We start from the raw sequence: 22663 nt of genomic DNA, 5'->3' as shown, positions 1-22663 counted from the left end.
GATAATGAAGGATAAGAGAATCTTGATAAATTTTTAAAGTGGACAAAAATATTTTGGAAAGACAAATATACCATCCAAACATTGCTATTTTTGTTGTTATCTAAATTAAGCTAAAAATGGTTAAAACTACTCTAGTCATGGAATCAACAAATCCTAAGTGCTAAACTCAGAACCCATTTAGTCAACTTACTAATTTTATAGACAGGGAAATTTAGGCCCAGAGAGGTTAAGACTCTGTAAAAATGGTTACTCAACTTGTCAATGGCAGGGTGAGTTCTAGACCTTATCCTTAGTCCAGTGTGACTACATTATCCTTTTTATCTACATATGCAAATCTAATTTTCTTATAAGATATCTATAGATGCTCAGGAATCATTTGTACCATACTCACTATTTTTAAATTTTGTTAGGAGACAAAATTAACATTGAAATATGAATCTGGGGTCGGGGGGAGCACCTGGGTGGCTCAGTCAGTTAAGTGTCCGACTTTGGTTCAAGTCATGATCTCGCGGTCCGGAAGTTTGAGCCCCGTGTCAGGCTCTGTGCTGACAGCTGGGAGTCTGGAGACTGCCTCAGATTTTATGTCTCGCTCTCTCTTTGCCCCTCCCCCACTTGCCCTCTGTCTGTCTGTCTTTCTCTCTCAAAAATAAATAAACATTAAAAAAAAATACAAATCTGGGTCTAACACTGAAACAGAATATTCATGATCTTTTTCCAGCTTTAAGCTTCTGCCACAACACATGGAAATTAGGGAGGGGGGAGAAAGGCACATGTGTGTACCCAAGATGAAATTTTAGCCCCCAATTTCTAAAAGATAATTTTGGAAGAGAAAGAACAAGGTTTTAGACACTCATCAAATCTGCATGAATTTAGAGGGCGCCTGGGTGGCTCAGTCGGTTAAGCGTCTGATTCTTGGTTTCGGCTCGCGTCACCATCTCATGGTTCATGAGTTCAGGCTCCACATTGAGCCCTGTGCTGGCAGCACAGAGACTGCTTGGGATTCTCTCTCTCTCTCTCTCTCTCTCTCTCTCTCTCTCCACCCCTCCCCACTCACACTGTCTCTGTCTCTCTGAATATAAATAAACTTTAAAAAATCTGTGTAAATTTAGTTTAAATGGTTATTGCTATGCTGAAAGTTTAAGAAAAATCCCAGGTCATGTTTATATAGCTGACTTCATTATCTTAAGTGTTTTAATATCTTTGATGTAAGAATCACGTCTTCATATTACAATACTCCCTCGGTCTACAACCATGCCACAGGTGCAACACACCCGTTCTTGTTGCTGAGGTGGTCCTACCTTCCTGGGGACCGACTACTAAATGCGTACTTTGTGGAGGGGTGGCCGAATGCCCTTCACATGCCTCCCCCAGCTCGAATGGGGACTCAGGTCTGTCCCTTGCTTTCTTTATGACGAATCTCACAATCACAGTGCTTTGGAATGACCCACTGAGGGGAAAGGCAGTCATTCCCTCCCAGTAAACTGTCCCTGGAAAAAGTCAGTTTGTCTCTTGGGTCTGACACTATCACCAAATGACCCCATTTCTGTGGAACTGTAATTACAGCCTTTATGAGAAGCGGAGCAATCTTTTCGTCTATTCCTCCCCGCCACGGTAATCCCCCACAGCATTCTAGTCCAGCAAAACCGATACAAGTTTACAAACTAAGCTCTCTGGTGTCACGAGTTTATTAATTCTGCACATGCTTGTCTCCAATTTCCTGGATTTTGTTGTTGTCGTTAAAGGGAGAAATCATTTGGGAAGGATAGACTGTTGCTTGCAAATGTTAACTTTCTAAATGTTTATTTTTGAGAGAGAGCACACACGGGGGAGAGACAGACAGAGAGAGGGAGAATGAGAGGCTCTGAAGCGGGCTCTGCGCTGAGACAGCAGAGTGCCCAATGTCGGGCTCGAACTCATGAACCGTGAGACCATACCTGAGCCAAAGTCAGGCGCTTAACCCACTGAGCCACCCAGGCACCCCATGAATGTTAACCTTCTACGCAAAATAACAGAATATTAGAACCGAATATTAGAAACCTCAACGTGACCGAAACAAAACAAGACAAAAACCCTCTTCTCGCAGTTAAAGAAAATAAGAAGGAAAGAAGATACTTCATGTGAAGACGAAAATGTTCCCATCTCCCCCAGATGAGACACATAATGGTTTTACACGTCGGTACCCTTACTGGGGGGTGATCCTAGGCATACAGTAAATGTCCCAGGGGAAAGTAAGACCCATCTGTCCTCGGGTCCAGCACGAAGTTGTCTTTAGGACACTGAACCTTTAATTTACATGGCACTAGTGTGCACGCCTTGGTTTGGCTTTGTTCCGTTGTTACCAACCCTTACTGAGCACTGGCCACAGAACAGACCCGTGCGGCGTCCTGGGCCAAATCTGATCTTCAGCAATCTCTTTCCTCTAACAGATGACAGAGGTTTCACGGGGCCCCTTCCACAGACTGAAGGCAAGGGTGAAGGGATGTCCTGACGAAGGCACGTCCGTCCCTGCGGCTAGAGAAATAACTCAAAGCACAGGCGCAGTGGGGGCAGGGCGGCAGTGATGACCAGGGTAAACACAGCACGCTAGGCCGCAGCCCATAATCGGAGAGCTGGCGGGGGGGCCCTCTCACACCCACCCTCTCCCCTGTCTTAAGCCACATCTCTAATCTGAACTGACTCACTGGGCAAAGATGGACAAAACCAGCTGTTAGGAATGAGGTCATGTTTTTTAAGAAGTTTCTTATTATTTCTCTGGGTTTCCTGGCATCAAAATTCCACATGGGAAGGGAGTGATTTACAGCAAGCAGACAAACCTTGGACTCAAGCCTTGGCTCTGCCAGTACTAATTATGTAACTTTGGGCTTCTCTGGGGCTTCGATTTTTAATCTATAAAATTGAACCAGTTGGCTGGATGCTCTTTAAAGTCCTTCTAGACCTAAAATTCTTTGATGCCATTAGCGTTACCAGATTTAGCAAATAAAAATACAGGAGGCCAAGGGAAATTTGAATTTCGGTAAACAATGCAAAATTCTTTAGTACAATCACGTCCCGCGCCCTGTATTTCATCTGGCAAGCCTAATTCCATGATTCATACGCCTCTCCGGGATGAAAGCAGATATTCCAGCAAAAGGGAAATGCCCGTTCCTGGGGAAGGGTTGTCAAAGCTGTTAATATTCTTACATAGATTTACATCAGGAACCATGACCTCTACCGTGTGTCTTGACCTTCCTATCCTAACTAGACCGACTTGTCACTGTGTTCCACCTTGACCAGACTGTTTGAAAAGATATAATCAGTGGTACCTGCAGGCCTCAGGGTCCCACTCCTCCCCACCAACACTCAGCCCAATGGCGACTTGAAAACCAGATTTCCAGGCCCACAGAAAGGCAAGTGGGAGGTTGGGCTGAAGGAGACAAAAGGAAGAACAACGAGGAAAGAGGAGAAGCTGAGGTTCACAGGCGGATAATCGTGAAGAGATGAGTCTTCAAATGTAGCATGAACTTCCACGGGGACCAGAAAAGGAGACCTCCAACAAAGATGAAGACCTGGGTAGCGGAAAGGAAGGCCCAGGAAGGCGGATCCCGTTGTCACAGCGACACAAAGAGGCCTGCGGAGAAGGTCCTCTGCCATGTCTTGGCTCGCTTTTCCTTCTAGGTTGATCTTAACTCTTATGCTCTGCTACGTAGGAAGCGTGATCAGAACACTCCCACCCAAACGTCGTGGAAAGCATTCCTGCACAAAAACAAGAGAATTGGTTCCCCCAAAAAAGAGAGAAGAGAGGGACTGAAGGAACAAAAACAAAGCAAAGATAGAAGTGGCCTACTGAGCTGTCAAATTTCCGTGCTTTGGGCTGGAATTCTAAAACTGCACACCTCCAGGCCGGCAGTTTGGTGGTAGTCAGAAATTTCGATTGGTGGTTTTGCTTCTTTTTTTTTTTAAATTAATCAATGCAGGGAAATGGGTGATTTATTCACATATAAAGTCAGTGTTTTTTATTCTTTTGAATATTTTCAAAATATTTAAAACCTTTTTTTTTTTAAATGTCTTTATGGCTTTTTGTTTTCTTTCAAGGCAAAGAAGGCAACCTGCTCATGCAAATGCTGACCAAGCTGCAAACACCTGAAGAAAAATTTGACTTTTTATTCAAGAAGTATGCTGAATTGGTAAGATCTCTGATTAGCTCTTTTTGTCAGAAAGATTCAGGCTCCGGTTAGAGCTGAGAAAAGGAGGCCGTTCACTTTTCCTGTACCTCATTATAGACCATAGCTGGCTATCTCACATACGCCAGAGCGAGGATCCGGAAAAGCAGAATTTTTTTTTTTAAAGGAAAAAGAAACAAAAACCGAGGGCAAACAGCAAAATAAAGAAAGAAGACAGGGACGCCTGGGTGGCTCAGTCAGTTAAGCGGCTGACTTTGGCTCAGGTTATGATCTCACAGTTTGGGGGTTCAAGCCCCATGTTGGGCTCTGTGCTGACAGCTCAGAGCCTGGAGCCTGCTTCGGATTCTGTGTCTCCCTCCCTCCCCCCCCCCCCCCCCCCCCCCGCATGCTCTATCTCTCTGTCTCAAAAATAAATAAACATTAAAAAAGAAAGAAACAAAGAGGATAGGGTTGGAGTCTACTCTGCCTTCAATTATATGTATAACTTGGGGGGTGGAAGAAAGAATTATAGATAATTGAAAGCTGTGGATATTTTGAAGTTCTTTTGGCTTTGTAATATAACAGAAATATACTCCACATAAGGGCAAACTTTTGTTCAGTTCTTGTTCCTAGGTGTTTTGAGGGTCCCCCTCAGGAAGGCAGAGGGATGAGTTACCCTCAATTTGTGACACATTCTCATTTAGTCTTGAAAACTTTATTTGTGCACTCACTCATTCATTCAGTCAATCAACCATTCATTCATTCATTCATTCAACCATTCATTCATTCTCTTTGATCTACATTCTTCTCCCCGCCCCCACTGTGGCAAAGTGCCTGATGTGGATTACTTTGCGCCCAGTTCTAAGACCTCCTCTTGCAGGCTCCCTCTGGGTAAGAGAGGGCCATTGGAAGGCAGGGAAGCCACCCACAGACATCAGAGAATCCGGGAAGTGCCTGGTCCCCCCACCAGTACTCCTATAATGGGGCCACTTGGGAAAAAGAGGCGGGTTCAGGGAAACACCACTCCCGCATGGGCACTCCCTTATGGAACCCGCGGCTGGGATGTGGCATCCTCTCAAGTGGGGCTAGCCAAAGTGCTTCTCCTTCATTCCTGCTTGCTTTCCTTAAAGGAAAAAAAAAGTTTCATTTATTCCTGTTGGACAAGCTGTCACAGGAGAATGAAACTAAGTCCACACACAGCAAAACAGTTCCTCCAGGCGGCAGGTTGAAGGCAGATGGACCTTTACCACTAAAGCAGCTGGATTCAGAGCCTCTCCCTGGCATGGGCCCTTCTGAGACCCTGGACGTAATTCTCTTTTCTTGATTTTGGGTTTTTATGTGTCTGTGTTGTTTTCATGATTTTGTTGGTGTTGGTTTTTTTTTTTTTTTTTTTTTTGCGTGTGTGTTTTGTTTTAAAAAAAGGGGCCTCCAAACTCCTTGTCTTATCCCTATTGATGGAGTGGAGTTTAACAAGTGACTTGTCTTTCTTTTTCACTTGGACTTTCGTCCTGTGATTCCTGTCCTTCCTTTTCTTCCTTTCACCTTGACGCATTCTCTGTGCTGAACTATCGTGCAGTAGACCCAGAGGAATTCTGAGGCCCTGAGGGACTGCCTGGTTGTTTATCTCTGCCAATACTTTTTAACTGGCTTATAATCACATAAACCCCACATCATGATGATATAAGAAATACTGAATACACTCAGAAATATCTCTAATCCCATAACCCTTAAACACAAACTTGGATTTATCCCTCTTCCTTCCCAGTTTTGCTACATAGGCAGAGATACTTTTTATAATAATTACTATAAGGTACCTATACTTTGGAATCTGGCTGGTTTTTTTTCTTGGGCTTTTTGGGGAGGTTTTTTGTTTTTTGTTTTTTGTTTTTTTATCTCATAGGACATTTTCCCATGTCGGTTAGAGTCTTTATAATTATATTTTGTAACAAGCTATGTTATTTTCCATTAAGTAGCCATTATCTACCGGTTCCCTAATTTGGGGACATTAGATTCCTTCCACTGTTTGCTTTACCAAACATCACAGCGGTGAATACCGTCATGCTTTACATGTGTTCCTTCTTCATTTTATGATCTTTGGGAAAAGTTCCAGAATTGGGATTATTGCATCAAATAGCATGAATGCCTTTTATTTGTTGTTGGGCTTTTTTAACAGTCATATTACTTTCCAAAAGAATGGTAGAAATTTATGAAGCAGGCATCAGTGCATCAACTTGTTTTTATTGCAACTTATTTAACATTAGCTATTAACCTTCTATGAACAATTTTGATGCCATAAAGTAAGTTAGGTTTCAAAAATATTTTTCCCAAAAGTAAGGCCCCCATTCTGACCTGTCCATCCTTGCTCTTTTCAGTATTTTCCACATCGTTTTTCTCCCTTTGCCCCTTCAATTTACCTCCTCCTACCAAGGCCGTTCATGTTTAGTTTCTAGTGCTATGCTCCATACTTGGCTGGATTGAGCAGCATTCTAGCCTCGCACAGGAAGCCATGTTCAGTGTCGCAGCCCACAGCAGCAAATCACTTCGCCCGTCAGTCCAAGATTTTTTCTTCCGGAGCCAGGGCTGTTCACCATGGGATCTCCCTCCACCTACTCACTCTCCTAGTCAAGAGTCACCTCACGGAGGTTCTCTTTCCAGACAGCCTACTCAATTCAAGCCTTACTTACTCTACCTTGGCATTTATGTCCTGTCCTGTAATAGGACACGATATGAACTTTAAAACCCAGAAGATCATTCTAGAAAAAATGAATAGGAGAAAATTGGCCCCAAACCCATTACATTTCCTTTTCAGAAAGGAAAAATTTTGAATAATTTCAATCTTTTACCTGGAGACTAAAACCCATTTCATTGCTCACTGATTTGGGTATTAATATAGAAGATGTTTTGAGAACAAACTGAGGGTTGATGGGGGGTGGTAGGGAGGGGAGGGAAGGTGATGGGTATTGAAGAGGGCATCTTTTGGGATGAGCACTGGGTGTTGTATGGAAACAAATTTGACAATAAATTTCATATATTAAAAATATATGTATATAGGAGATGTCTGACGTATAGGTGTTAACATAGAATAAATCATCAAATTCAAAGCTGTGAATCAAACAGCCTCTCTAGCTAACTCACCCTTACAGATTCTGAATCCTGTAATATAATCTACTACTCTTTTCATTAATAAATAAAGATACCTCATGACTAAATGAGGAAGTGACCTAGGAGAAGTATTTTTTCTAAGTTTCCTCAGTTTTAATGTAGTTACAACAAATCACTAACACTATCGTGATTTGGTAATTGGCATTAATTTTATTTTTTAACTTAGTAATAAACAAGAAGAAAAGAAAAATAGCAGATGAAAATCCATTCGGCCTGTTACAATTGTACAGAACAGCTGTGTCTAAGTGCATTATTAAATCACTAAGCCAGCAAGTATTTGACTGAAGTTGACTCAGCTGCAATGCGTTTGCTTCTGTTCATTAAGAAACCATATATGTGTTCACAAGTCTGAAGTACTTGAACAAAATTAGCCACACTCTTTTACAAAGTGTCAGAAAGCTAAGCATTTTTATTTAGAGCAAAGCAAGATAGACCCAGCTAAATGTCAAATGTGTATGACCTTGGAGTACACGACATGGTTGATAAGCAACCAAGTCCTCTCTTCCAACTTATGAAACACAGGTAGGGTATCTTCCTCCTGATGCTCAGATAAATCCATATTGGGCAGTGTTCCCCAGTCAAGGGCAGTTTTGTTCACCATGGGCCAAGAGTAAATCTTTCTGGAGATATTCTGGGTGACACAATTGGGGGGTGCTACTTGCTTCCAATAGGTTGGGGACAGGGATACTGCTAAACAGCCTACAATGTCCAAGAAGCCCCCCCCACCACAAAAAAATTATGCTGCCCAGTATGTCTAAGTGCTAAGGTTGAGAAACCCTGACATATGATTTAATCTTCAAAAGATAAAGACTAAATCATAATGGCAATAACAATAATAACAATATAAATTTCAGCAAGAGATAATAGGTCATTTAAAATGCAAATATGGGGCGCCTGGGTGGCTCAGTCAGTTAAGCATCCGACTTCAGCTCAGGTCACGATCTCATGGTCTGTGAGCCCGAGCCCTGCGTCGGGCTCTGGGCTGATGGCTCAGAGCCTGGAGCCTGTTTCCGTTTCCTGTGTCTCCCTCTCTCTCTGCCCCTCCCCCGTTCATGCTCTGTCTCTCTCTGTCTCAAAAATAAATAAACGTTAAAAAAAATTTTTTTTAAAAAATAAAATGCAAATATAAGCACAAATATAACTGTGGACAAAATGAAAAGACCTCATCTATCCTCCTAACAGGAGGCTTGCATGAGAAACATATAATAAAATATCAATGATTTTCCAATTGAACCTCAAGAAGAATATCAATTTCAATCGATGTTTACAGTAATACAGGTCTAGTTTTTCCCGATGCTAATTCTCACTAATAAATAAAAATTGCCCATAAATGTGAAGACAGAATATCTTGTGTGGATATCCCCAGCTTGATCTGGCAATGGTCATTTTAGCGTGGCAGGAGGGAGGGAGGAAGGGAGTAAAATAAGATGTGAACTGAAAAAAGTGCAACAGTCCTGTTCAGCTAGTTCAGAAAGAACAAATGCTTTTTCAAGACAGGGAAACTGAGGTACAAATGAGGGCTCATGTCATGTATGTAATCACTTGCATCAGGCTCTTCAAGGCTCTAGGAACACCTGGGGTCACTCCCCGGGGCTTTTCCTCCTCTTGAGCCCAGAAGGTCCTAACCAGGACAAGCACCTACTTGGATTAAGCACCATTCAGACAGGCAGGGAACCAAGCCCAGCAAAGGAAGAAGGGCTCTGGACAAAGGGCTGCCCTTTGCATACAGTCTCACTGATTGTCAGTCTGAGATCGAAATGCCTGGAGCATGCTAGGCTCTGGTGGCTCTGTTGGTAGATCCCCAAACTCCTCCCACCAGAACTAGAATTCCATTAAAATGTTGCCAAATTTGGCAAAAAAGAATACAGAACACCCAGTTAAGTTTGCATTTCAGGTAAACAATATGTTTTTCCAGTAAAAATGCCCCATGCAATACTTTAGATACACTTTTACTAAAATTTAATTTATTTGTTTGAAGTTCAAATTTAACTGGGTGTCCTACATTTTATCTTGCAACCCTATCCCAGAACTTTAGCATCCCAAGATGGAAAGTCCAGTGGAACATGGGTATCATTCTCCATGCCATCCCTGATACTTCGTGGTAGCTGTTGGAGGAGGGTGAGAAGAGACCCCAGCTGTAGTTGGCAAAAGCCAGTGTCCTGACTTACTAGCCACAAGCATGGAGGGTTGGGGGTGGCTGGAGGGCAGGGCATGTTACAGATACTTGCCCTTCACGCTGTGCAGTGGCTACTTCCGAAACTGGTGGAAAATCGCCAATCGTAGATAGTAGATAGGTACTTTCTCTTCTCACCCTTTTTCACGACCCCCAGACCTCACCTTCCATTTACCAGGGGGCTGTTTTATCCTTTTTTATTTTTTAAAAAGATAGTTGCTATAAGCTTGTTTTGAGAAAGAATTCTGAGAACAAAATATAAGCTGAGCAGACACACTGTTGACCATTGCCCCAACACAAGGCATTATCATGGATTCTGGCAGCTTACAGATTCCAAGATATGCCTTTCTATATCGACTCAAATCACTGGATAGAATCAAGAGAAAGAAAACTATTTCTAGACCACCAAAAAGAAGATCAGAGCAAAAAGAGATCATTATAACCATAATGATAAGGAAAAACCTATCACTGACATGGTCTAAAACCCGTATCTACAAGTATTGCAAAGTCCCATTTGTGAAGCTTATTTGACTACAGGGGGGCAGTGATGACAGCAAAAAATGTTTCCAACAACCACAGAGGGGTCTTTAGGTATTTCCTCTTCTGCGTCTTTTCGATCCACTCAAAAGTGATCCCCGCCATTTTGTTTTTCATGTCTGTACCCCTCACGTCTAGCTGGATGAACATCGCACTGAGCAAAAGAAGTTAAAGCTCCTACAAAAGAAACAGGTACAAATGCAAAAAGAAAAGGACCAGTTGCAAGGGGAACACAGCAGAGCCATCCTCGCTCGAAGCAAACTGGAGAGTCTATGCCGGGAGTTGCAGAGACACAACAAAACGCTGAAGGTGTGTACTACCACCTGTCTGAATAACACGCTTGCATGCTGCACAGACACAGCCTTCTGCTACTCACGGAAAGAGTGCAAGTTTCTGACTTTCAGTAAATCATTTTACCTCCCCAAGCCTGTTTCCTCAGCCCTAAAACGGGGATCCTACCAACCTCACTGGGTGGCGGGGGGGAAAATTAAGCGAGGTCATATACTGAGAGTGCTACACAGGCCCTGACACAGAACAGGCTCTCAGTAAAACGTGTGGCATCCCCGCTTACCTTTTTCTTACCTTGAGTCTGTATTATTTTATTTTTTTCAAGGCAGACCTTAGTTCTACACTTGAAAATACAAATTTTCAAAAGTCAGAGTTTTGTGTTATAATGAAATCTGCATGACATGAGAAAAATGGACAAAAACTAACTGACCCCATAAAGCAAGACTGAGAGCCAGAATGTCAATAGTCCGCTGAAAACAGAAGCTACTTGAAAAAACACTGACACTCTTCAGACTTAATGATTCAATCTAAAAATAATAGACTGATCACTTCATTCAGGCTGCATGGGTTTCCTTAATTACAGCGCAAGCCTCTAGCCGTGTGCCTAATTTGATTACACACAGACACTAGTTCCATTCAACAAAGCAAGATGCAGCACTCCCCAAGATAATACCGCATGTGTCCACAGTCCCCTTTCCAGCTGAAGATCTTAAAGCTTTTGACAAACAATAATTAATTAGGCATCAATATTCCTGTGAGATAGTTATTGTCACATGTGTTTAAAAGGAGATACTTTAAGAAGCAGAGAGATTAAGATCACTGCCGCGTTTGCACAACAGAGTTGGGAAGGAATATGGCTCTGCACATTCCAGATGGTTTTTTGATATCTGGGAAATGGAAGGCCAGTGTGATGAACTATAACTCTCAAATCACAAGGTGTAGGAGAAGGACTCCTGGCATCTCTTCAATCATTGCACTAGGGACAATGGGAAACGCGGGGTAAATGGCAGCCTGGGGATGGGAGCATCATTCTCAACTCAAGATACATATTCAAGTCAATAGCACCCTGTGTTTACCTAAGTCTGGCTTTCAGTAGTGTTGCGTTGTAAGGAGATAAAAATTAAATCAGATACAGTGGAATGAAAGATATATCAACAAAGATATTTAAAGAATGAAATGGGGTGGCTTGGGCTCTTTGGGTAGCATTCAAAGACAGAATGATGGAAGTGGCAAAGACCCTGTCCCTACAGGGTCCACACCCTCACTAACAGCTTCCAGTTGCGGACAATGAAATATCATTATTATGCCAGGACTTGTGCTAAGTGCCTTACATACGTCATTTTATCTAATTTTCAGAATAACCTTAACAAGGGTTAACACCTCCATTTTATTGGTGAATAAACTGAGACTTGGCAGTCCCAATCAGTTGCCCACGGTATAATGTTGCACAAGCAACAATTAGCTCTGGAGCATTTGTCTTTACTGAATTTTTGTCTAGTTGTTCTATCAACTGCTGAGGAAATCTCCTAGTATAATTGTGGAATTGTCTACTTATCTTTTTAATTATGTAAATGTTTGCTTCATGTTTTTGAAGTATTAATATGATGTGTATGCACATTTATGATTGTTTTTTATTTAAAATTTTTTTAATGTTTATTTATTTTGGAGAGAGAAAGACAGACAAAGCATGAATGGGGGAAGGCAGAGAGAGAGGGAGACACAGAATCCGAAGCAGGCTCCAGGCTCTGAGCTTTCAGCACAGAGCCTGATGCTGGGCTCAAACTCGCAAACTGTGAGATCATGACCTGAGCCAAAGTAGAACACTTAACCGACTGAGCCATTCGGGTGCCCCTCACATTTACGATTGTTATGTCTCCTTGATAAATTGACTGTTTTATCATTATGAGATGTCCTTTGGTAATAATTGTTATCTTGATGTCTATATTATCTGATGTTGACATAGCTCCTCCAGTTTTCTCTTATTGTTTGCATGGTATATCTCTTTCCATGCTTATTTCTAAGCCTGTTCCTTTATATTTAAAGTGAGCCTCTTGTAGACAGTATATAGCTGGACCTTACTTATTTTCATTCTTACAATACCTCACTTTTAGAGTGCTAGTCCATTAACATACAATGTAATTGGTTATGTGGTTGGGTATACTTTTACTATTTTATTATTTATTTACTATTTGTCATCTCTGTTTTAGGGTCCTCTGTTCTTTTCCTGCTTTCCTTTGGATTATTTGAATATTTTTAATAAAATCCCGTTCTAACTTATCTCTTGGATTTTCAGTTATACTTCTTTGTATTTTCAGTGGTTGCTCCATGATTACTTATACATTCTTAACTTTCCACAGCCTACCTGGAGTTAACCCTGTTATCATTTCACATAAGGTGTAGAAACACTGCAACCTAAATTGGTCCATTTACTGCCCCCCACCTTCAAACTATAATTGTTATGTGTATTGCATTCACATACATTGAAAAAGCCCATGAGGTACTGTTATCATTTTTATTTTAAATGATCATATGCATTCTTTAAAAAAATTAAAGGCAAAGGGGCGCCCGGGTGGCTCAGCCCATTCAATGTCCAACTCTTGATTTCGGCTCTGGTCATGATCTTATGGTTGTGAGATCAAGCTCCACGTTGGGCTCAGTGCTGAGCATGGTGGCTGCTTGGGATCTTCTCTCTCCCTCTCTCTCTCTGCCCCTTCCCTGCCCCTGCTCTCTCTCAAAAGAAACAAACATTAAAAATAATAATCATAAATAAAATAACATTAAAATTAAAGGTAAAAACTGTTTTTTACTTACTCATATATTTAAATTTTGGACATTTTTTATTCTTTCTGAAGCTTCAACTTTCTGTCTGCTGTCATTCCCTTCAGCTTGAAAACCTTCCTTTACTATTTCTTGCCATAGAAGTGTGCTGGCAATTAATTCTCTTATGTATTTATCTTTAATCTTTAAAAATGTCTTTCTTTCATTTTTATTTTTGAAGGTTATGGTTATTGGATATAAAATTCTGGATTGGCAAGATTTCCCTGTTTTTCTTCTCTTTCTTTCTCTCAGCCTTTTATAGGTTCTATATTCTGTAATCTAACCTCCCATAGTTTCTGATGAAAATCAACAATAATTTGAATTGCTGTCCCCCAGGATGCAATAATGCCATTTATCTCTGGCTACTCTCAAGGTTTTTCTACTGATCATTGGTTTTTAGAGTTTTGACCACTTTAGATGCTGAGCTGCAATTTTCTTCATATTTATCCTATTTGGGATTTGCCAAGCTTCTCTGCATCTGTAATTTATGTCCTTCACCAATTTTGGTAAAGTTTCAACCATTTTTCTTCAAGTATTTTTTATGTTTCATTCTCTCTCCTTTCCTCCTAAGATTCTAACCTCATGTGTGTTCAACCTTTTGCTATTGTCCCATACACGTTCCTTGGTCTCCATGTTCTTCACCAATCCTTTTTCTTCTAGCTTCAGATTAGATCATTTATATTGGTCTAGCTCCCATTCACTGATTCTTTCCTCTGTCATCTCCACTCTGCTCTAAGTCTGCCCAGTGATTTGTGAATTTCATATTTTGTAACTTTTAACTGCAGACTTTCCACTTGGTTCTTTCTCATAGATTTTTTTCTGTCTTAGATTTCCTATCTTTTCATTCATTAAGATAATACTTTCCTTTATAATCATTAAGCATACTTATAACACCTGTTTTTATATTCTCCCTTGCTAATTCCACATCTGGGTCATTATGGAATAGGCCTCCTCCGATTATCTTTTCTTACGAGAATGGGTCACATTTTCTTAGTTCTTCATATATCTAGTCACTGTAGACTATACTCTGGGTGTTGCAGCTGTTGTGTTGTGTAGCATATAGATTCTACTATACCCCTTGAAGAATGTTATTGTTGTTGTTGTTGTTGTTGTTCTTTTTAAGCAGGCAATTAACTTGGTTAGAGTCAAATTGCAAATTCTCTCTCTTGGGCAGCAGCTCAAACTCAGTTCATTTCTTTTTTCTTAATTAGGCTGCTTTGAGTCTGCCCTGCACATGTGTGGTTCAGGGTCAGCCAAAGATTTGGGCAGAATTTATTCACAGAATTTAAGGCTCTCTCTCTGACTCTCTCTTTTTTGGGAATCTCCTCTCATCTTTTTTTTTTTTTTTTTTAGTCTTTTTTAATGTTTGTTTATTTTTGAGACAGAGGGAGACAGAGTGCGAGTGGGGGAGGGGCAGAGAGAGAGAGAGGGAGACACAGAATCTGAAACAGGCTCCAGGCTCTGAGCTGTCAGCACAGAGCCCAATGTGGGGCTCAAACCCACAAACTGTGAGATCATGACCTGAGCCAAAGTCAGACACTTAACCAGCTGAGCCACCCAAAGTGTTCCTCCTCTCATCTTTCAGTGGCTGTAGTTGCCCGTAACTCTTCATTTCTCGGACCAGAAACATGGTAGGTAGGTTTTCGATGAGAATTTTACCCATCCTATGCAACTGCCAATTTCAGTCTTCATTCAAGCTAAAAGCTGTTTTAAAAAATTGGGAAACTTACAGTATACTATTTTTTACAGGGGTCAGCTTCCCTCTAGCATCTGCCTGATTCTATCTTCAGTTCTCCAATGTTTCTAAGCAGTTGTTTCTTGCATCTTGTCCAGACCTTATAGTTATTATCTGTAGAAGGGTCAAAGTGGTATGAGCTTCCTTAGCCATACTAGTGAAACAACCTAAGTATATCTACATCTAAAATCCATGTGCTGAGAGCTTGGGAAGATATAGAAAAAGAATGCATGCCAGGCTCTTCCCACCAAAAAAACTTAACTATTACTATTTTTTTTAATGCTTATTTTTGAGAGAGAGAGGGTGAGCAGGGGAGGGGCGGGAGGGGGCGGGGAGGACGGAAGATCTGAAGCAGGCTCTGCCCTGACAGCAGCAAACCCAATGTGGGACTCAAACTCATGAACCATGAGATCATGGCCTGAGCTGAAGTCAGACGCTCAACCAACTGAGCCACCCAAGTGCCCCTAACTATTATTGTTCTTTATTAAAATTGATTCTTCAGTGAATCCAAAAAAAAAACCCACAAAAGCTCATAATTTAGAATAACTTAGAAAAAGACGAGTGAAGTTCTGAGACATGGGTTTATTTCAACAAAGTATTCATATATTTGAAGCAATAAATGTGAACTTCAAACTATACTGAGAAAGAACTGTCCACTAAGAGATGGCTAAGTGTTTCAGGAAACACGATTTTAGTAAATGAAATATTTAGTAAATGAGAATATCACAGAATTTTAAGTGGAAAGGACTATAGGACTCATCTAGTCCAAGTTACTCATGTCTGTATGTAAATTATTAATTTATTGGTTCATTGAATAAACACTTACTGAATACTTATGAAGGATGTGCCAGAGCATAGCATCAATTCTGAGATGCACAGTGATGCACAGTGATGCTTGCAAAGTCTGTTTTCTTAGTTATTTCAGACTTTGCCTCTCAATCTTACTGGCATTACTAATTTCCACTTTGAAAATTTTACCTTTGACACCGTCCAAATTATTACAAATTCTTTATCATAGAATCAAATTTTATAAAATTTTGCTAGACTTATTTTTCTCTCAAAAGAAACTACTATAAAATGCAAAATGCTATTTTTGGGGCCAGGATTAGGTGCTATGATGGTTTGACCTGTGTTTAATACCACCCTAACACCCACACCTTCTTTCGGTAGCCAGTTGCCAGTGACAAGCTCAGACTTGCTGACTATCATGGGATGGTTCTTTCATTTACTCATTCATTAATGGATGGAATACAAATGCCAATGGCATTCAGATCATAGTCTGTAGTTCTAGAACTAGGAACCCGTTGACCTCTAAGCTAATCTGGAGCAGTAAGGAGACAATCACTATCATAGGTATATTCGGTGACTCTTAGCAGCTGGCCATAATCATTCTTAGTGAAATATATATAGTAAGCGCTAGCCTACAAAGTTCAGGAAAATACCTCAGTTAATTTCCTCAGATTAAGAAGGGTAGGTATTTCTTATAATAACCCTAAAAAGTTGTCATTCAATGTTTACACCATGACTTAATTATGATTCAGGTATCAGGAATTCTATAAGAGTTGGAGAATATGTTAATATTGTAGCATAAAAAGGACACTTACTGATAAATTCATATATTTCCAAAGCATAGTTTTTAGCATCCGTTTTTATTTTGATCACATTATTCAACTATCATAAAAAAAGATTTGCACAATTCCTTCTATTCAAATCATTATTTCTTTTTAAAATTCCTATTACATAATTTGATCATGGGAGGCAACTAAATGTAGTATAATTTTACTTGCCAACCATGAACAAGCTCTCATAGTAACAATTAATCAGAAGTGAAAGGCATCCTAAAATGTCTGGATCACTTTTCAGCAGTGTCTCTATCTTTGGTATGATAGAGCAAGATTAAACCCTTTGATTCTAAAAGAACGAGAGGAATCATCACAAAGCAAACAATTCTCAATATAGATATGGAGGAAATTTGGGCACATTGTTGGTAGTTAGCAATGAAGGCAAAGTTTGGATTTAGGAGAAAAGAGAACAGAAATGATATAAAAGTTAATTTCCAATTCTTACATGTTAACAAAGCGGAAGAGGGGAAAATTGGATGTTTCATTTGAGAGTTAAAAAAGATTTGAAACGTAATATTGCTTTCAGATTCAAAATTTACATTGAACATCTCAATTACCCTATGTGACACATGGACTGATTGTTCTTTCAGAAATAAAACATCCAGCAAATTTTCTAAGATTTCTTTTTACATTCTTGAATTGCTGTAATTGATCTATAGCCATCTTCGTTTCCTTTTCAAGCTTTTTGATAAAGTTTTTCTTACTAAGAGAAAGTTTGTATTGCGATCACTTCTATTTACAAAACTTGGGTAACACAATTATGCAGTTAACATGCTGTAGTTTTTTTTATAGAGGAATATAAGATCTATTATTCTTCTTTCTGCACCAAACCAAGGAAACACAGGATCTGTCTCATCAATCAGTAAAGCCGAGTGGCCTTTTTTCCAGGCCACAGACAAGAAATCAAAACCGTGTTACTGTGTGTTTGTTAGGAATCGCTACAGCTTATGCACTCAGCAGGAGACCCGTCATCTTTTAAAACCAGCCTATTCATCACCAACTATCAAATTCAAGGCCCTCATTGCACCTGCTCTGAGTGACTGACTGTGTATTTACAACTGAAACCTTTGCTCACACATTTATTTTGGGGCTATGCAAGGTTAGCTCCAGAGAACTGAGAAAAAAATGTCCTGCTTACCCTACACACTAACCTCCTTTTATGGACCTAACCCTGCGTTCTATAAACCCAGGTGCGTGCAAACCAGCATAACAAAAGACTTTGCTCTTTATCCACAGGAGGAAACCCTTCAGAGGGCCCGTGAGGAAGAAGAGAAAAGGAAGGAGATCACAAGTCATTTCCAGACTACTCTGACGGATATCCAGGCCCAGATTGAACAGCAGAGTGAGCGAAACATGAAGCTGTGTCAGGAGAACACAGAGCTCGCAGAGAAACTGAAAAGCATCATTGATCAGTATGAGCTCAGAGAGGAGGTGAGAAACACATCAAACAACTTAGGGGCACTATATATAGATCCAGATCTGGGCTGTGAAGGTGGAGAACTAGGTAATAAGAAAGTTATGGCCAGCCCTCTCAATTGATTAGTATTTAGGATCAGATGTTTTTTGGTAGCCAAAATTAAAACAGGAGGTATTGCAAAATACCTGGCTGAAAGTCATACGGGATTTCTTCAAAACCGGAATCATTGCAGAGCAAAGCAATAAATAGGAAGTAGTAGGCCATCAACACAGTTATCCTTGAAAATAGCATTTGTCGATTTTAAAAAACATTGTCTATAGAGCCGAGAAATATCTCACACACTCCTTCTTAAGAATCATCATGTCACGTAAATGAAGGGTCTGTATTCTATATGCTCCACAAGCCAGTAATAGTATTAATGATGTAATAATGATAATATTAATGGTATTATTTATTCAGTGCTGAATTGGTGCCAGGAAAGGTGCTGAGTACCGCACTTTACATACAATATGTCATTACATTGTCTCGACAACCTTATGCCCTAGATAATACCCTGTTACCCACATTATATAGATGGGAGGCATAGGCTATGAGGTTAATCACCTACCCATTGTCACAAAAGCCAAAAGAGTTTTGCTTTCAATAGTTTACATGAGGGAGACTAAAAGGGCCTTTTATTATTTCAAAGTTATATCTGGATATTTAATACATTTTGAAGACTTCTGAGGCCCTCTCAAGATCTTTATATATATTATTTTCCTCTTCCCACCCAAATATTAAAATGTCGGCCTTAAATGTCACATAACATAATCAGAGTGGCTCTGTTGGCAACATGAGGATTTCATCAAGAAAAAAACTGAGCCAGTAGCACACAGAAGCAGCAGTTAGATCAGTTGAGGAAACCCCTTACAGTAAACCAAAATGCCGTGTTACCGTTTTGTCTTATCACTAAGATCAATCCTACACCACGTGGAGGCTCAGGCAGAAGCAAAAGGGAGAAAGCTTTAAAAAAAAAAAAAAAAATCCATACTCTTCAGAGGGATCCCAGAGAAGAACAGAATAGACCCAGTAGACCTGTTGTACATTCTTGGGATTGGTTCTAGATGAGCCCCAAGGCTAGAATTCCTTGCATCCTCTCGCCGATTAGACTTCCTAATGATTAAGAAATTCTCTGCACTAAAGTAGAATTGGAAGCTTCTCTTCACTAAGCCAGTTGAGAGGTCAAAAGAGGTAGAGGAGGAAGTAGCAACTTGCATATCAATTCACCTGTGACCCTTAGCCTTGTTTTGCCCAGCATCCAACAGAGTTGAAGTGGGGGGCTCCCCACCCAGTCCCAGACTCTGCGCTACATGCTGGTACCCCAGAGCTGCCTCACAACCCTGGAGACAAGAATGTGGAAGAGAATTCACTACAACAAGTTGTATTAATGTGACTGAAGGTGGTTTTACATCTATAGATCTCACCAAGATACTGAGTGATGGTGCCATAGCCCTTCCTTGCAGTATGCATCACCTTGCTATCTAGCATCATAACTCACCTCGGTATCTAGTCGTTGCTAAATTCAGAAAAATAATGTTGGCAGCTTCTGGGGTTAACATTGCTGAACTTTGGCACCTCTGCCTTTTGCAGCCACCTCTGCATAATGCAAAATGCAGGGGACTGCACCAACTTATGACTTTTATATAGAGCCATAAGTGATGCCAATGCATTTATCCCCCCCCCCCCCCGCCCCGTGTTTTAAATCCTGAAACCCGGAGAACATGTGTGTCGATACTATTTTTTTTATTTTACGTTATTCAGCACCAATAATAAGCCAAGCTTGATATGTGCAATTTATTTTTCCTTAGCATCTGGACAAAATATTTAAACACAGAGAACTGCAGCAGAAGCTGGTGGATGCAAAACTGGAACAGGCACAAGAAATGATGAAGGAAGCAGAGGAGCGACACAAACGCGAGAAGGAATATGTACTTATCATTTAGTCAATGTGCTTGTCTGGTCTGCCTGGGGGTCAGGAACCCCTGAGAAAGTTGTTTTTGATCATAGTCACAGAGCGATGGAGAGAACCTGGGCTTCCCTAGAGAACTACACTGGCCAGCCAGTAGAAGGCACTGTACCCACACGGTTTTTTACACAAAATAGTCATGCACCCATTCAACAAATCTTTTTCAAGCACCTGCCCTGTGCTAAGCATCATCCGGGGCACCGGGGTTTAGCAGTGAACAAGACCAAAAAGGCCGTGTCCCGGCATGGAGACTAGAATCTAAGAAAAGACGGGCAATAAGCAAGGAAACGAACAAAGAAGTAAAATTTCAGATAATAATAGGTGCTAGTAGAGAAATAAGGAGGAACTGCAAAGGGGCAGAAGGAGGGAGAGCCTACATTAGACTGGGTGACCAGGACACCTCCCAGAGGGGAGGATGCTTGAGCTGAGCCCTGCCTAGTGACAGGGAGGCAGAGAGGAGGCCTCCAGCAGCAGTATCTGTAGCAGCAATAAAGACCCTGATGCTGGAACTAGCTTGGGGTCCCCCAGATACAGAAAAATGTCACAGTAGCAAGAGCATGTGGACCCAGGAGGAGAAAGGTTCCAAATGAAGTTGGAGACATAAGCAGGGGCCAAATTGCGTAGCTTTATAGGCTTGGGAAAGTAGTTTGGATTTTATTCTAAATATACTGAGAAAGTCTGGGTAGTTTTAGCTAAGGAAGTAACATGATCTGCCTTGTATCTCTAAACGATGAGTCTGGTTCCTGGGTGGAAAGTGAACTAAAAGGGGACAAGGAGTCTACTGCAGCAATCTGGAGGAGACACAATGATGGCTTGGCTTGGGGACATGGCAGTGGAGAAGGAGAACTGGACACGGACAGAAGTTATGTTTTCAGTACAAAACCAACAGTCGGTGCTCTATGCTGAAGATGGTGGCAGTGAGGAAAGGGAAGAGTCAAGGATGACTCCTGGGTTTTGGAGTTTAAGAAACTGAGTGGTGGCTTTTAATGACATCTCATTCACCCCAAACCTTCTGAGCCAGCTGTAGGGCCCGTCTCCAGATGAGAGAATTGAGGCTCAAAGAAGATATACCACTTGTTTAAGGTCACACACTGCTAAGTGACGGATATGTGTTGGTCACACTGCCCAACACATCACATCTCCAATGTGTCTGTCTCCAAAGCCCAAGCTCTGTGATAATACATCACACTCAGACATGTGTTTCAGAGGCATGAGTTGAAGTGTGCGTCTGCTGCTGGGAAAAGGGATTTAAAATGCAATCAATGGACTAATCATGCAAATTTGGCCATTTAGTGATTGATCACAAACTTTGCAATTACCAAAAATCAGACTAGAAGAGCAATTTAATAATAACTATGGTTATCACACATGGCAGCAAAAGGGCGAATTTTGGAGAACATAACCTGGTGGACATTGGATAATCTCAAAGCAGAAGCCCATGTGCTCTTAACAAAAAGATTAAGTTGTTAAATCCATCTACAACCTACCTCTCAAAATAAGAAAGCATTTAATTATTATTCAGAATTCAAGAAAACAGATACCCCACTATTGGCATAATTACCCTGTCAGGCAAAATATGCTTCCTATAGGATATCAGTACATTTGGCACATAATACATGAGACATGACAGAGGAATAACTAGGCAGAGATTCATTTGAAAGAGACTAGGGGTCGTTTTGAGGTGACCCAGCCTTAGCAAGAAGTTAACATACTCCCCTGTTTTTCTACCCTGGTTTAGCAAAACAGCAGATTTAAGTAAAAAAAAAAAAAAAAGAAAAAAAATTAGCCCCCTCAGTTCTTCAAAGATGGCCACCTACCCAGATTCCAGCTATGATGCTTCTTTTTGAAAGTAATGAAATAGCAAATCGGAGCTGGAGGGTTCCTTCATCCCAAGCAGAACAGGCAGCCATCTTCCTCTCTCGGCCAGGGAACCACCCACCACAACTGGGCTCCTGAGCCTGCTTAGTGAAGAACGTGCCACATGCTCAGATGGCCAGAGGGGACCCTACAGGTCTTGTAGTCCACAGCTGCCTCAGACCTCCATGGGGTGGGTCTTGACGCTTCTATAACAATGAACTTTCACTGTTCTCTGGGAGGCATGGAGGAAGAGATACAACCCATTTTCACAAATGGAGGCGTTGAGCCACAAGAAAAAGATAAACTGGGATAAGAAAAGAGATGCCTCCAAGTTTTTTTATGTAATGATTTTATCGTTTTTTGTTCTGATTACCAAAAAAATGGGCATTTTTTTTAAAAGGCATAAAGAAAAAATATATAAGTCAGTCCATCTTCAAAACCACTAGAAACTTTTTTTTTTTAATGTTTATTCATTTTTGAGAGAAAGAGAGAGACAGAGCACAAGCAGGGGAGGGCAGAGAGAGAAGGAGACGCAGAAACCGAAGCAGCCTCCAGGCTCTGAGCCGTCAGCACAGAGCCCAACATGGGGTTTGAATTCACAAACCATGAGATCATGACCTGAGCCAAAGTTGGATGCTTAACTGACTGAGCCACCCAGGTGCCCCTAGATCATGACCTGAGCCAAAGTTGGATGCTTAACTGACTGAGCCACCCAGGTGCCCCTAGAGTAGAAACTTCTTAAACTGATGAACACCTACTTGACTAATCAGATTAACTCATGATGTCCACCATTCTGTCTGTAAACACACTAACAGACCCCTCAGTATGTTGAATCCTGTGACTGGACAGCTACTCCAGTGTCTACACATGGGTTCCCAAGTTAAGGAAGACGGCGCTGACCACAAATCAGC

General features: G+C 41.0%; 1 protein-coding gene across 1 annotated transcript in view; it reads left to right on the top strand.

Moving 5' to 3' along the window:
* TXLNB (taxilin beta) overlaps positions 1–22663 on the top strand; it is a 50417-nt gene that overhangs the window by 7890 nt on the left and 19864 nt on the right. The window contains exons 3-6 of the mRNA XM_049654460.1: positions 4072–4163; positions 10150–10320; positions 17710–17904; positions 19738–19857. Coding sequence (XP_049510417.1) covers positions 4072–4163; positions 10150–10320; positions 17710–17904; positions 19738–19857 — 578 coding nt within the window. The remainder of the gene's footprint in view (positions 1–4071; positions 4164–10149; positions 10321–17709; positions 17905–19737; positions 19858–22663) is intronic.

This window comes from Panthera uncia (assembly GCF_023721935.1).
Source record: "Panthera uncia isolate 11264 chromosome B2 unlocalized genomic scaffold, Puncia_PCG_1.0 HiC_scaffold_24, whole genome shotgun sequence".
In the NCBI taxonomy this organism is placed as follows: domain Eukaryota; kingdom Metazoa; phylum Chordata; class Mammalia; order Carnivora; family Felidae; genus Panthera; species Panthera uncia.
This window is presented reverse-complemented; position numbering and strand designations above follow the sequence as displayed.